Here is a 16807-nt window from a genome sequence, read left to right as displayed (position 1 = left end):
AGTCAAATGCCCACTTGGGAGTGGGATGCACTTGGCCGTAGCTCCCTTTCCTGCTCTTAGCCATGCAGATGAAGTGGAAAGTTGGCCCAAGGCTTGTTTTCCATACCACTCTGCCCTCCCTTGTTCCCTGTCCACAGCAGAGCTCAAGCCCATCTGCAGCCTCCGCTATTTTAGGCCTCGGATTGTGAAACAACTGCATTTTTCCTTACAGTCTCTCTCTCCTCCCTCGCTCTGTAGTTCCGTACCCCTGCTTCTGCGGATGTGATAGACTGGGTATAACCAGCTGGGGGGGAATTAAAAATTAGGCTGATACAGTCCCATTAGCTTTCCCAGGGTTCTATGAACTGAGAGCTCAAGCCCAAACCCCCTTGCAAACATGTAGCTTTTTTCTCAGCTTACTTTCTGCATGTTCCATATGGTTGCCCCTTCCCAGAGAACCTTCTAGGGAGGAGAGGACTCAGGCTGAAGTGAGAAGCAGAAGCTCTCAATTCCTTCGCTCTGACACTCCACTGTCACCAATCATGCCATACCAATGAGATGGTTAGGAGAATACCCTTTGAGTTCAGAAACAAATACAGACAACCGTTTTATCAGAAGTTAGCTTATACCTTAATTAACAGAGAGTTTGCATAAAATGGAAGCTCTTACCTGACAAACATATGGCAAAAATTCCTTTGTCTGAACTAGTTCACATGAAGCTCAAGCCTCTTTTTCTCAGAGTATCTCTAGCTCTATCGTTTTCTTTTACCATGTGTCTGTCTCTCCCTCTCCCTCTCTCTCTCACACACACACACACACACACACCCCACACACGCTCTGCAGGTGACCATGTAGGTACATCACTGCATCGCATTGAGAGGGACTGAGGATTTAGCCCTTCCCAGACAAGCCACCTGAACAGGGAGCCTGCTTGGGAAGTCCAGAGGAGAAATAATACAACTGGTCCCAGTTTTTCCCGTCCGCAGCCCACATATACACCCCCTAACACACGCACGGCATCTGGCTTGCACACCCTAGCATCTTCCCACCCAGTGGGAGCTGTGCACCTCGAATCGTTACCATAGCTCTGAAGACTGACTTCTCGAGGACATACCTCTGGACTGAGGAAATGTGCTGGCCAGAGGCAGCTGCTCGCTCTGCCCAGTGGGGCTCAGGCTACCCTCCTCTCTTGCCAAGTTGAACTGGGCTCCCTTCCAGCTTGTCCCTGAGGGCAGTGACTTATCATTAATGACATTTTCCAGGTCCTTAGCCTCTCATCCTGTCATGGGAATCCTATCATTTGCACACCATTGACTGGGGCCTAAACGCTGCTTTGGGTGTAGAAGAAAAAGAAAGCAAGCTGAAAAAAATATTCAACAGCCACGTCCTCAGGCAGTTATGAAAACTCAGCTGAAAGGGTTATGTCTGGCCTCCCAGAGAAGGAGAAAGAAGAAAGACAAAAAACATTCAAGAGCTGTCAAATTCCAGAGTTCCTTCTGTAAGTCCTTCCTTCCCCTAGTGATAATAAATGCGGGCTGTGTCGAAAATTTCTCATTTTTCCTAACACTCCCTGAGCAATTCTCAAGCTGTTGTCATTAAGCTAATGTTTTCTAAACCATAAGAACATTTATAGTAATTAGACATGGAAGGCTTCTTACCTTTCCAGAATCTTAATGCCGTAGCCTAGCAGAGGAAGCTAAGGAGTCTTCTCAATTACAACGGCTACTCTCTTGTACCATCTTTTTGTTTTTGTTTTTCAAGAGGATGGGGAGACCCGGGGTACGATGACAAGGTAGCACAAACCTAGGGCAGAGCTGGCTCCCCAGAGAACCCAGAGAGGAAGACCTGTGCCAGGGACCACCCTCTTCACCGCGCCACAGCTGAGAGAAGAGGAAAGATGGGAATTGTGTGACTTACAGACTGTCCCATTTCACCTCAGTGCTAACCAAACGTTCTTGGTGACACTGTATTCCTTAGAGTGGCAGGCGGTAAGAAGTCATTCTTTCTGGAGTGATCCCATGTGCTTTGTACCCCATCCAGCTTTGTCAACCTAGAGCTCCTCTACATAATGGGCTGCCCTGGCCAAGACTGGTCCCAAAGATTAGATTCGCTACATATTGTAAAAACATTACATATTCAGAGTAAAATCTTCAATAATGCAGAATGGTATACGATGAAAGGTAAAATTCCTCTCCTTATATCCTTATATCCTTTAAGAAATGATTTATACATATGCAACTGATTCTGTAGATAATAATTTTTTAAATATTCAAATGGGGATCACACAGAGCACACTGTTCCATTGCTTGCTTTTTAAACTTAATGTATTTGGACATTTTTCCATATCGGTATGCTCAGATCTAATTTGTTCTTCTTAAGAACTGAACATTGCTTGGGCAGACTGTAATTTAATGAATCCTCTCCTAAGAGACTGTTAGGTGACTTTCTGTTGTTTGTTGTTACCAGCCATGCTGCAGTTAAATTGTTTGTACACATATATTTGTGTAGCTGTGCACGCGGATCTTCGAAGTGGAATCCTAGGCTTAAAAAGTATGTGCCTTGTAAATTCTGATAGATGAAGTCAGATTGATCTCAACAATAGTTACAGGTAAAGTGTTTGCTTTTCCACAGCTTGGCCCATGCCCAGTTTTCACCACTAACTGAAAATGGGATTTTATTGTTTTAATCTCCATTTCTTTAATTATGAATAAAATTGGGAATATCCCTACTCACAATAAACCTTCAGTGTGCATTTATAATGCCTTAGTTTTACAGAAACACATTTCCTCCACGAACTGCTTATTCATATCCTTGACTCATTTTCTTTTGGACTGTTCAGTTACTCTTCTGGATTTGTAAGATGATGTACATATATAGGAAATGACAATATCTTTATCATTTGCATCCACATTTTTTCCCACTTTGATCTTTGAATTTTTTTACTTTGTTTACAAGTATTATTAAAATACTAAAGTTTTACACATTTTTAAACGTAACCCAATTTGTCAACTTTGTGCTTCATAACTTCTGGGTTTTATGTCACACCCCAGGAGCTTCCCCACTCCAAAATTATTTTTTTAAGTACTGGTATTTTCTTCTAGCGCTTTCATTACTTAATTCTTTAAGTATAAATGTTTTAATAATTTGGAATTTATTTTGGTATAAGACATGACATAAGGATTGTTTCCAAATTTCCAGTTGTCCAAAAATAATTTATTATATGATGTAATTTTGCCTTAGTGATTTCAAATACTACCCAGCATGTCTAGTCTGAAAACATATGCAGGTCTATTTCTAGAATCTGTAGTCTGTTTCACTGATTTTTTATTTACACCTTGATTATAAACCGACTTAATTACTCTAACTTTATTATGCATTTTAATACTTGGTAGGATTAGTTTTTCCTCATAATTCTTCTTTAGTATATTTTATTTTCAAGCTGGAAGAGTTGCAGGCAGACTCCCTCTTCAAGGGTAGTGGCTTGAGCTTTTGATGACTGTTCTTTAGTTCTGTGAAAACCCACTTGAGTGGGTCCTTTGGTTGTGCAATGCCCACCCATTGGTTCTGGGGAAGACCTAAATGTAAACCCAGAAGCAATCTGGGGTCTGTCTAGAAATGTAAATTGGGCAGATCTTTGAACAGATCTATGTTTCTATAGTTTATATAGCCAGTAGAGAAACATTTCTTCCCTAAGTGTGATTTATAATGCTGTATTCATATACACGAGTGCATGTGGCAGAGTAAAGTGTGTCTCTGTTAGCATTTGTGTCCAGGAGTTGCAAAGATGGGATGGAAGAGCCAGCATCACAGACGAGCCTGAGTGGAGTCCTGATGCTCTCTTCACCTACAGTGCAAGAGAGAAGGTAAAAAGGAACAGGCCAGGACTGGTGCTGTCCATGCTGGGCCTGGGTTCTTCATTGCACAGTTGGTGTCATGAAAAACTGAATTAGGAACACGAATATGCTCAAACTTCAGACTTCTGGTTTATTCTAGAGCCTTCAGAGAAAACCTTCTTCCTGTGGAGTTTTCTCTACAGGGAATGAATATCTCTAGTCATCTTGGAAGGAGAGGTAGGGAACATGAATGTTTGGAGGTCTTTATGGCAGGGGGGCTAGACTCTAGGTAAGAACGTGCTCAAGGGCACTGCACTATGGACGGTTAGGCAGCAGGCTGGGGACTCCACTGAAAGGGGAGTTGGGGAAAAAGGTACACCTTGTAGATGACCTCACGGAGGGGCTTTGAACCCTGCCACACCTGGAATCCTTTTTGCATTCTCTTTGCTGTTATTCCCTTCTGAAACCCCGAAGTCTTCATAAAGCCTCAGACCATCTAACAGGCAGTTATGGGGGGTTAAGGGAAGTGGCTGTGCCCACCTGGGGAAAACAGTCAAGGGCCATCCAGCTGCAGGACGAAGAGGGCTGGGAAGCAGCAGGCTGGGGGCGAGTTGGCAGGAAATGAACTGACAGAGGGCAGAGGTGGCAACAAGAACCATGACCGATGTCTGTAATGTGAGCGTTTCCCAGAAGCCCCAGAAATACCAACATAGGGAAACCTGGAAACCAGTGGAATTTCTACAGGCAGTCAAATTTGGTCACTAAGGAGAAATGTGACCTCACACCTGTTGAAGGAGGGTCGTTTCTGTAACAAACGTAACCTCTTGTAAATACGTTTTGTTCCTTAATGTGAGGTATCCTTTTCCTCATTAAACTAAGTTTTTCAAATAGGCCAGTTTCTGTCTAGGCCTCACCTGACAGACTCAGTTTTCAAATAGTCCAGTAAATCCTATCCAGGTAGGTAGATTCTTTATCCTAAATAGATAACCAAAATTTAAAATCCATCTTATCCAGGTGGTTACCTCAACTCCACTCTTAACAGACGGGGGGCTTGGACATCAATCTTGGCTGCAGCCTTTGCTGGTGAGCAGGGAGAAGTTGTCATGATGGACAGCTCCGGCATCTTCTCATGGATACTGCCTGTGGAGACAGACTTGGCTCTTCCAAGTACTGCTAAATAAAAATAATTAAAGAATTGCAGTTCCTATGAGCCCACACTATCCTTCTTTCCGTCCTACCCTCCTCTATGTAGGTGAACAGATCTAACCTCCCACCCTCCACGCTGCCCTTAGACAGCCTTTAAAGGACTCGTTCAATACAAGCTTCCTTTGACATTCCCTTCAACTCAGGTTAAACCAGATATAAATTTGGATTTGGGAAGATCCTTGTGTCCCCCTTACAGACAACTCTGTAATGCAATTATCACTTAACGTTACCCAGTTCTTAAGCACCCAGGAAAAACCGTCTTTTGGCTCAGTTGCCATTAGCCTTCATGAGTTCACTCATCCATCAAATAAGCACTTATTGAGCATGTGTCTACTGTATTCACAATCTTATACCATGAATAACAGAGATGATGGTAAGAGTAGCTTTCATTTTTTATAGTGTTTTTATTTTTTAAATAATTTCCAAATGTATTACCTCATCTAATCCTAAGTAGAAAAAAAATGTCTGTGTCTTAAAATAAATTTAGAATCCTTGGGAAACAATAATATTCCACGCCAATGTTAAAAATATAATAAACTTGATACTTTTTGTTATGTTTTACAAAATAAGAAAATTAACATAAGGTCAGCTTAATCTTAGAAGGATAATTAGAGGAGTTGACTCAGAGCAATTTTTTTTTAATTTTAGAGATGAATATGAGTAAAATTTTTTAAGTTATTTTTCATATAATCACAATATGGAAACTTTGGAAAATGAAAAATAAGACACCACTATCCTAATTGATATTATTAGCATGGATAAGAAAAAAATAATGAAATGGAGTACGTACTAGAATGTTTCCTTCCATTGATTTTTCTAGTATGTACTAGAATGTTTCCTTATATGCTATTTATAAATATACATGGATATCTATCTATATATATAATTTAATGTTCTGATTTTTAACTAACATTAGGGTGTAAATATTTATATGCTCCCTCAGAGTGTTATTAACCATCATTTTAATACTTATATCACAGTGACTATATCATAATGTACCATATAACCACTGCTCTATTACTAAACATACAGAGATTTCCAACTTTTCAACTATTCTGAGCAAAATAGTCCTCCCATATTGTTGTTTCCTTAAGTTCCCTACAAGAAACCTTTTTTTTTCTTTTTTGGAAACCTATTTTGAGTAATCTATCTTCTTTTGAGTTCAAGCTTTCTTGCTGAAACTATGGTAAGTCCTTGCAAAATTAAGGTGATTAAAATCTTTTTTTTTGCGGTACGCGGGCCTCTCACTGTTGTGGCCTCTCCCGTTGCGGAGCACAGGCTCCAGACGCGCAGGCTCAGCGACCACGGCTCACGGGCCCAGCCGCTCCACGGCATGTGGGATCCTCCCAGACTGGGGCACGAACCCGTGTCCCCTGCATCGGCAGGCGGACTCTCAACCACTGCGCCCCCAGGGAAGCCCAAGGTGATTAAAATCTTAATGAAGATTTTTGCTGCAATTTTCACTAATTTAAGTCTACATCCATTCTTGAATGACTAGTCCTCCACAATTTTTTCTGCCTGCTTTATTCTTCTGCCAGGTAAACAACATATTGTTTTCTGTCAACGGTTTGTTATACAAACACGAAACCATTACCATCAATAAAACACACTAATTAAAATAAAAGTTGGGGTATCTTTAAGGACTAAACATAAAAAACGAATCAGTAGCGAAACTAAGCCTTTTTTCTGGGTTGAATTAAACTGTACAACATTTTGACCTGTGGAATCACTCTGGTGCACTGAAGACAGATTTAGGAAAACGTTTTCCTGAGTAATCCAGTGGATTTGCTCTGTTTCTGTTTAGGCATGAAAATAAGAAATGTTCCTGATTTCCCACCTGCATGGCGCCATTCTGCTGCTCCTTTAATTAACCAGTCCTCTTGAAATCACCTTTCACTTTCCTCCCACATTGTTCTAATTCTATCCATAGATCCCGTTGTTGAGCTGTTCACAGTACTTGCTAGCATCCCATTTGGTGGTTGATTTTATAAGCAAAAGCAAATCAACAGTTTTGTTACATTTAAAGTTTCACATCCAGATATATTTACTGCAGTAACTTCTACACATCTTTTTCTTGCAGGAAATTTCAGTGCAGATCATTTAAAAAGTGGAGAAATGGGCAGTTATTGCAAAAACAAATGCTGCAGGATCAAATTCCTCCAACCAAAAATAAATAAAAGGTCCACAGGATACATGCATTTTAAAATGTCTCTCTATAAATGTCAGGATGTTGAATATAACTAGGAGTACTTCGTAAGATTGGTTAGCTATTTAAGCTTTATATACAAAGAAGATTGAAGAACAAATATTTTTATGTTTAATGTTGTTACAAAACAAATACATGTTTACTGTAAATATTCAAAATTCACAAAAAAGCACAAAGAAGAAAATAAAATCAAATCCACCAGTAATACTTTAATATTCTCTGTCAAGAGAACCACACTGTTAACATGATGGTTTTCTTTTTTATAAAAATGGAATCATATTCTACACCAGGATCTAAAATCATGCATTTTTCAATTAACAGTATACTGTGAGCAATTTCCTGTGTTATTAGTGTCCTAAAACATGATTTTTATCTTATTCTATATATAAATACACCATAGATTATTTAATTCCCACTTTTTAACAGTTGTGAGGTTCTTTTTCTATTATAAGTAAATGTAATTGTGACCTTACATACATTTTTTGTACATCTCTTATTATTTCCTTAGAAGAGATTTCTGAAAATCTAGAAAAATTAGAAAAATTCCTAGTTTTGCTGGTCAAAAAATACGAACAATTTTAGAAATTTTTAGTAAATGCTGTGGAGTTGCTCATGAAGGACTTTTCATTCTTTCAATCTATGAAAATGTACTGCATCTATTCCTTCCTACATTTAAATTTTTAAAAATCAAGTGTGAATATTGTTAACTAACTTCATCTGTTTGCCTATGTGTTCATCCTTCAGTCGCTTTACATTTTAATCCTTTTGTTTCTGTAAAAATTATGCACCTAGAAACAATGGCATTTTGTCCCATCATGCTTATAACTGGAAGAAGCCCACAGTTCATTTCAACCTTAATGCTTAATCCCTTCAACCAAAGACTGTTCTCTCCCAGGAAGGGACTCTAAGATTAATGGAAAATCACTTCTGACTGAAAAAAAAAGACTTTATACTCTAAGACAGGCACCTAATATTTTAGCTGCCCAGTATCCCTTCCTTCCCTGAGTTAATATTTTTGGTGGGGCACGGGGGGAACAACACCTGCCCCATCCTCTCTGCTTAGAGCACAGTTGCCAATCAGTGTCCTGCTCCTGGTCATAGTGATTCATTCACCCCTTCAGTAATTATTTATTGAGTGCCTATTTTGTGCCATGAGCTATTCTAAGATCTTGGAATTCAGCAGTGAGCAAAAAATGAAAAAGTTCCTGCTTTCTTGGAGCTTAGATCCTAGTTGGAGAAGTTGGGCCAAATTAGACCAGTTGGAGTTATTTTCTAGAGTTTTACATGCAGACAGTGAAAAAAATACTCCTTTTCCCCCCTTGATTGAGAGCTGTAATGATACAATCCCAGAGCTCCCAGCAGCCATGTCCTCTGCGCTGTGATGGCACTAGAAGGAGGAGGCCAAGACATACCGTAGAAGCTCAGAAAAGAGCTGAAGAGTGAGAGAGAGCCACAGTCCTTAAGCTGTTTTGCATCCCCAGACCCAACCCTCTGTTTCCTAGTTACAAGAGACAGTATAGTGTTCCCTGTCTTTTTTTGTCCGTAACCTATTTGTCTAACACAGACTCTGGTCCCACACTGGTAAGTGCCTTACTTTCTTTTCTTCTGTCCTAGAAGATGGAATCCAGGAGTGCTAGAAGCAGGAGATAGCATATGCTCAGCTTTTGTTTATGTGTTTATTTTTTATTTTTTGCTATTAAGTAAAAGTACTAAAGTACTAAATAGCAGTACTTTAAGTATTTCATTTGCTTGTACATTTCATTCAACAAACATTCATTGAGCAACTACTATGCATCAGAGAGTCTCAGTGCTAAGGACACAAAGCACACAAAAATCCCTATCCTTAGGGAGTTCAATTTCTAGTGGAGCCAGCTGACACCATCAAACCAACAAATAGAGTGGTTGGCGATAAGAAAACGCAAGGACGGAAGGAGAATAGGGAGTGCTAAGAAGGGGCAGTCAGGGATCATTGTTTTATTAAGAACAGCCTAGGAAGGCCTTGCTTTTTAAGGGGAGGTTTGAGCTGAGCCTTGAAGGAGAGACGGGAGCAAACCACAGATCACTGAGGGAATGCGATTGGTTAATAGAGGTGAACAGCTGAGGAATGCCCTGACACTGCACAGTAAGTCAGCTCATGCTGTCTATTCACTGAGAAGAGTCTTTGACTCTAAGACAATTAATTTTAAATAAGAAGGAAAGCGGGAGAGACCTTCAAGATGGCGGAGGAGTAAGACGCAGAGATCACCCTCCTCCCCACAAATACATCAAAAATACATCTACATGTGGAACAACTCCTACAGAACACCTACTGAATGCTGGCAGAAGACCTCAGACTTCCCAAAATGCAAGAAACTCCCCACGTACCTGGGTAGGGCAAAAGAAAAAACAGAGACAAAAGAATAGGGACGGGACCTGCACCTCTGGGAGGGAGTTGTGAAGGAGGAAAAGTTTCCACACACTAGGAAGCCCCTTCGCAGGCGGAGACAGGGGATGGGCGGCGGGGGGGAAGCTTCAGAGCCACAGAGGAGAGCGCAGCAACAGGGGTGCAGAGGGCAAGGCAGACAGATTCCTGTAGAGAGGATCGGTGCTGACCAACACTCACCAGCCTGAGAGGCTTGTCTGCTCACCCGCCAGGGCGGGCGGGGGCTGGGAGCTGAGGCTCAGGCTTCGGAGGTCGGATACCAGGGAGAAGACCAGGGTTGGCTGTGTGAAGACACCCTGAAGGGGCTAGTGCACCACAGCCAGGAGGGAGTCCAGGAAAAAGTCTGGACCAGCCAAAGAGGCAAGAGACCATTGTTTCCAGGTGCATGAGGAAAAGGGATTCCTTCCCCACATGCCCACAGAAGGCAGAGCACTGCCTAAGCGAGCTCCAGAGATGGCCGTGAGCCGCAGCTATCAGCTCAGATCCCAGAGATGGGCATGAACCACTAATGCTGCTGCCACTGCCACCAAGAATCCTATGTGCGAGCACAGGTCACTACCCACACCCCCCTGGGACCTGTGCAGCATGCCACTGCCAGGGTCCCGAGATCCAGGGACAACTTCCCCAGAAGAAAACACAGTGCGCCTCAGGCTGTTGCAATGTCAGGCCAGCCTCTGCTGCTGCAGGCTCACCCTGCATTCCAACTATACTACCATACCCCTCCCTCTTCCAGCCTGAGTGAGCAAGAGAGCCCTAATCAGCAGCTGCTTTAACCTCCTCCTGTCTGGGCAGGGAATAGACTCCTGATGGTGGCCTACATGTAGAGGTGGGGCCAAAACCAAAGCTGAACCCCAGGAGCTGTGATAACAAAGAAGAGAAAGGGAAATTTCTCCCAGCAGCCTCAGAAGCAGCAGATGAAATCCCCACAATCAACTTGATAAACCCTGCATCTGCAGAATACCTGAATAGACAATGAATGTTCCCAAAATTGAGGTGGTGGACTTTGGGAGCAACTGTAGACTTGGGGTTTGCTTTCTGCATCTAATTTGTTTCTGGTTTTATGTTTATCTTAGTTTAGTTTTTAATGCTTATTATAATTGGTGGATTTGTTTATTGGTTTGGTTGCTCTCTTCCTTTTATTTTCTTTTTTTGTATTTTTAATTTATTTTTTATTTATTGTTTTTCCTTTTTCTCTTTTCGTGAGTTTGTATCTGTATGCTTCTTTGTGTAATTTTGTCTGTTTAGGTTTGCTTTTACCATTTGTCCTAGGGTTTTGTGTGTTCATTTTTTTTTTTCTTTCTTCCTTTTCTTCTGAGCCATGTGGCTAGTAGGGCCTTGGTGCTCCAGCTAGGTGTCAGGCCTGACCCTCTGAGGTGGGAGGGCCGAGTCCAGGACATTGGACCACCAGAAACCTCCCATCCCCACATAATATCAATTCGTGAGAGCTCTCCCAGAGCTCTTCATCTCAACATTAAGACCCAGCTCCACCTAACGGCCAGCAAGCTCCAGTGCTGGACGCCCCAGGCCAAACAACTAGCTAAAAAGGAACACAAACCAACCAATTTGCAGAGAGGCTGCCTAAAATCATACTAAGTTCACAGACACTCCAAAACACACCACCGGACACAACCCTGCCCACCAGAAGGACAAGATCCAGCCCCACCCATCAGAACACAGGCACCAGTCCCCTCCACCAGGAAGCCTGCACAAGGCACTGAACAAACCTCACACACTGGGGACAGATACCAGAAATAAGGGAACTATGAACCTTCAGCCTGTGAAAAGAAGACCCCAAACACAGAAAATTAACAAAATGAGAAGACAGAGAAATATGCAGCAGAAGAAGGAGCAAGGTAAACACCCACCAGACTAAATGAATGAAGAGTAAATGGGCAGTCTAAGTGAAAAAGAATTGAGAGTAATGATAGTAAACATGATCCAAAATCTCGGAAATGGAATGGAGAAAATACAAGAAACATTTAACAAGAACCTAGAAGAACTAAAGAGCAAACAATGATGAACAACATAATAAAGTAAATCAAAAATACTCTAGAAGGGGGCTTCCCAGGTGGCGCAGTGGTTGAGAGTCTGCCTGCCGATGCAGGGGATACGGGTTCGTGCCCCAGTCTGGGAAGATCCCACATGCCGCGGAGCAGCTGGGCCCGTGAGCCATGGCCACTGAGCCTGCGCGTCCGGAGCCTGTGCTCCACAACGGGAGAGGCCACAACAGTGAGAGGCCAGCGAACAGCAAAAAAAAAAAAAAAATACTCGAGAAGGAATCAATAGCAGAATAACTGACGCAGAAGAATGGATAAGTGACCTGGAAGATAAAATAGTGGAAATAACTGTAATAGGAGCAGAATAAAGAAAAAAGAATGAAAAGAATTGAGGACAGTCTCAGAGACCTCTGGGACAATATTAAATGCACCAACATTCGAATTATAAGGGTTCCAGAGGAAGAGGAGGAAAAGGAATGGTCTGAGAAAATATTTGAAGAGATTATAGTTGAAAACTTCCCTAACATGGGAAAGGGAATAGTCAATCAAGTCCAGGAAGCACAGAGTCCCAAACAGGATGAATACAAGGAGAAAAATGACAAGACACATATTATCAAACTATCAAAAATTAAATTCAAAGAAAACATATTAAAAGCAGCAAGGGAAAAGCAACAAATAACATACAAGGGAAACTCCATAAGGTGAACAGCTGATCTTTCAGCAGAAACTCTGCAAGCCAGAAGGGAGTGGCAGGACATGTTTAAAGAGATGAAAGGGAAAAACCTTCAACCAACATTACTCTACCCAACAAGGATCTCATTCAGATTTGACGGCGAAATCCAAACCTTTACAGACAAGCAAAAGCTAAGAGAATTCAGCATTACCAAACCAGCTTTACAACAAATGCTAAAGGAATTTCTCTAGGTGGGAAACACAAGAGATGGAAAAGGCCTACAATAACAAATCCAAACCAATTTAAAAAATAGTAATAGGAACATACATACCGATAACTACCTTAAAGGTAAATGGATTAAATGCTCCAACCAAAAGACATAGACTGGCTGAATGGATACAAAAACAAGACCCATATATATATGCTGTCTACAAGAGACCCATTTCAGAACAAGGGACACACACAGACAGAAAGTGAGGGGATCGAAAAAGCTATTCCATGCAAATGGAAATCAAAAGAAAGCTGGAGTAGCAATTCCCATATCAGACAAAATAGACTTTAAAATAAAGACTATTACAAGAGACAAAGAAGAACACCACATAATGATCAAGGGATCAATCCAAGAAGAAGACATAACAATTGTAAATATTTATGCACCCAGCATAGGAGCACCTCAATACATAAAGTAAGTGCTAACAGCCATAAAAGGGGAAATCAACAGTAACACAATCATAGTAGGAGACTTTAACACCCCACTTTCACCAATGGACAGGTCATCCAAAATGAAAATAAATAAGGAAACACAAGGTTTAAATGACACATAAGACCAGATAGACTTGATGCTTGTAGGTCATTCCATCCAAAAACAACATCCAAAAACAACTTTCTTCTCAAGTGATCATGGAACATTCTCCAGGACAGATCATATCTTGGGTCACAAATCAAGCCTTGGTAAATTTAAGAAAATTGGAATCATATCAAGTATCTTTTCCAACCTCAATGCTATTAGACTAGATATCAACTACAGGAAAAAAACTGTAAAAAATACAAACACATGGAGGCTAAACAATACACTACTAAATAACCAAGAAATCACTGAAGAAAGCAAAGAGGAAATCAAAAAATACCTAGAAACAAATGACAATGAAAACATAATGACCCAAAACCTACGGGATGCAGCAAAAGCAGTTCTAAGAGGGAAGTTTATAGCAATACAATCCTACTTCAAGAAACAAGAAACAACTCAAATAAACAACCTAACCTTACACCTAAAGCAATTAGAGAAGAAAGAACAAAAAACCCCCAAAAGTTATCAGAAGGAAAGTAATCATAAAGATCAGACAGGAAATAAATGAAAAAGAAATGAAGGAAACGATAGCAAAGGTCAATAAAACTAAAAGCTGGTTCTTTAAGAAGATAAACAAAATTGATAAACCATTAGCAGACTCAACAAGAAAAAAAGGGAAAAGACTCAAATCAATAGAATTAGAAATGAAAAAGGAGAAGTAACAATGAACACTGCAGAAATACAAAGGAACATGAGAAATTGCTACAGGCAACTGTATGCCAATAAAATGGACAATCTGAAAGAAATGGACAAATTCTTAGAAATGCACAACTTTCCAAGACTGAACTAGGAAGAAATAGATAATATGAATAGGCCAATCACAAGCACAGAAATTGAAACTGTGATTAAATATATTCCAACAAACAAAAGCCCAGGACCAGATGGCTTCACAGGTGAATTCTATCAAACATTTAGAGAAGATCTAACACCTATCCTTCTCAAGCTCTTACAAAATATAGCAGAGGGAGGAATACTCCTGAACTTATTCTATGATGCCACCATCACCCTGATACCAAAACCAGACAAAGATGTCACAAAAAAAGAAAACTACAGGCCAATATCACTGATGAACATAGATGCAAAAATCCTCAACAAAATACAGCAAACAGAATCCAACAGCACATTAAAAGGATCATACACCATGATCAAGTGGGGTTTATCCCAGGAATGCAAGAATTCTTCAATATATGCAAATCAATCAATGTGATACACCATATTAACAAACTGAGGATAAAAACCATATGATAATCTCAATAGATGCAGAAAAAGCTTTTGACAAAATTCAACACCCATTTATGATAAAAACCCTGCAGAAAGTAGGCATAGAGGGGACTTTCCTCAACATAATAAAGGCCGTATATGACAAACCCACAGCCAACGTCATTCTCAATGGTGAAAAACAGAAACCATTTCCTCTAAGATCAGGAACAAGACAAGGTTGCGCACTCTCACCACTATTATTCAACATAGTTTTGGAAGTTTAGTCAGAGCAACCAGAGAAGAAAAAGAAAAAAAAGGAATACAAATCAGAAAAGTCACATGTCACTGTTTGCAGTTGACATGATAGTATTCATTGAGAATCCTAAAGATGCTACAAGAAAACTACTAGACCTAATCAATGAATCTGGTAAAGTCGCAGGATACAAAATTAATGCACAGAAATCTCTTGCATACCTATACAGTAATGATGAAAAATCTGAAAGAGAAATTAAGGAAACTCTCCCATTTACCACTGCAACAAAAAGAATAAAATACCTAGGAATAAACCTACCTAGGGAGACAAAAGACCTGTATGCAGAAAACTATAAGACACTGATGAAAGAAATTAAAGATGATACAAACAGATGGAGAGACATACCATGTTCTTGGATTGGAAGAAACAACATTGTGAAAATAACTATACTACCCAAAGCAATCTACAGATTCAGTGCAATCCCTATCAAACTACCATTGGCATTTTTCAGTCACCTTATCTTTGACAAAGGAGCCAAGAATATACAATGGAGAAAAGGCAGCCTCTTCAATAAGTGGTGCTGTGAAAACTGGACAGCTACAGGTAAAAGAATGAAATTAGAACACTCCCTAACACCATACACAAAAATAAACTCAAAATGGATTAAAGACCTAAATGTAAGGCCAGACACTATCAAACTATTAGAGGAAAACATAGGCAGAACCAACTGTGACATAAATCACAGCAAGATTATTTTTGACCCACCTCCTAGAGAAATAGAAATAAAGTCAAAAATAAACAAATGGGACCTAATAAAACTTAAAATCTTTTGCACAGCAAAGGAAACCATAAATAAGATATAAAAACAACCCTCAGAATGGGAGAAAATATTTGCAAATGAAGAAACTGACAAGGGATTAATCTCCAAAATTGATGAGTATCTCATTCAGCTCAATATCAAAAAAACAAACAACCCAATCTAAAAATGGGCAGAAGATCTAAATACACATTTCTCCAAAGAAGATATACAGATTGCCAACAAACACATGAAAGGATGCTCAACATCACGAATCATTAGAGAAATGCAAATCAAAACCACAATGAGGTATCACCTCACACCAGTCAGATAGGCCATCATCAAAATATCTACAAACGATAAATGCTGGAGAGGGTGTGGAGAAAGGGGAACCCTCTTGCACTGTTGGAGGGAATGTAAATTGATACAGCCACTATGGAGAACAGTATGTACGTTTCTTAAAAAACTAAAAATAGAACTACCATACGACCCAGAAATCCCACTACTGGGCATATGCCCTGAGAAAACCGTAAGTCAATAAGGGACATGTACCACAATGTTCATTGCAGCATTATTTACAATAGCCAGGACATGGAAGCAACCTAAATGTCCATCAATAGATGAATGAATAAAGAAGATGTGGCAAATATATACAATGGACTATTACTCAACCCTAAAAAGAAATGAAACTGAGTTATTTGTAGTGAGTTGGATGGACCTAGAGTCTGTCCTACAGAGTGAAGTAAGTCAGAAAGAGAAACACAAATACCATATGCTAACACATATATACGGAATCTAAAAAAACAATGGTTCTGAAGAACCTAGGGGCAGGACAGGAATAAAGATGTAGAGAATGCACTTCAGGACATGGGGAGGGGGAAGGGTAAGCTGGAATGAAGTGGGAGAGTGGCATGGACATATATACACTACCAAATATAAAACAGATAGCTAGTGGGAAGCAGTTGCATAGCACAGGGAGATCAGTTTGGTGCTTTGTGACCACCCAGAGGGGTGGGATAGGGAGGGTGGGAGGGAGATGCAAGAGGGAGGGGATATGGGGATAGATGTATACATACAGCTGATTCACTTTGTTTTACAGCAGAAACTAACAGAACATTGTGAAGCAATTATACTCCAATAAAGATGTTAAAAGAAGAAAAAGCAAAGGAAGGGAAAAAGAGAAAAGCACTAAAGGCTATTGTAGATTTAGTTTACACTGAAAGCTTTTTTTTTTTTTTTTTTTTTACTATCACCTTTAAAGACATGGTTGATGAAATGTTTTTAAAATTCCTGTTCTTTTGGTAAGGAGATAAAATGTTATCTCCACTAAGGGTGGGATATCAAAATGATCCTTTTGGGAGACTTAATAAGAGATCCATGTCTGAGTGCCCCTGG

The 16807-nt window shown here is 40.2% G+C and overlaps 1 protein-coding gene across 5 annotated transcripts in view; it reads right to left on the bottom strand.

The window, feature by feature from the left end:
- LOC307175299 (uncharacterized protein) overlaps nucleotides 1-16807 on the bottom strand; it is an 84162-nt gene that overhangs the window by 44707 nt on the left and 22648 nt on the right. For 4 of the 5 annotated variants that reach the window (XR_013824295.1, XR_013824296.1, XR_013824297.1 and 1 more), the window contains one exon: nucleotides 4835-4985. Coding sequence is in view for 2 of the 5 variants with exons in the window: in XM_079900276.1 (XP_079756402.1) it covers nucleotides 4835-4985 (151 nt within the window). In the remaining 3 variants the exon portion in view is untranslated. Of the gene's footprint in view, nucleotides 1-2560; nucleotides 3824-4834; nucleotides 4986-16807 lie in introns of those variants that run through there. The other variant, XM_079900277.1, reaches the window with a different exon arrangement.

This window comes from Stenella coeruleoalba (assembly GCF_951394435.1).
Source record: "Stenella coeruleoalba genome assembly, chromosome: 16".
Classification (NCBI taxonomy): Eukaryota; Metazoa; Chordata; class Mammalia; order Artiodactyla; family Delphinidae; genus Stenella; species Stenella coeruleoalba.
This window is presented reverse-complemented; position numbering and strand designations above follow the sequence as displayed.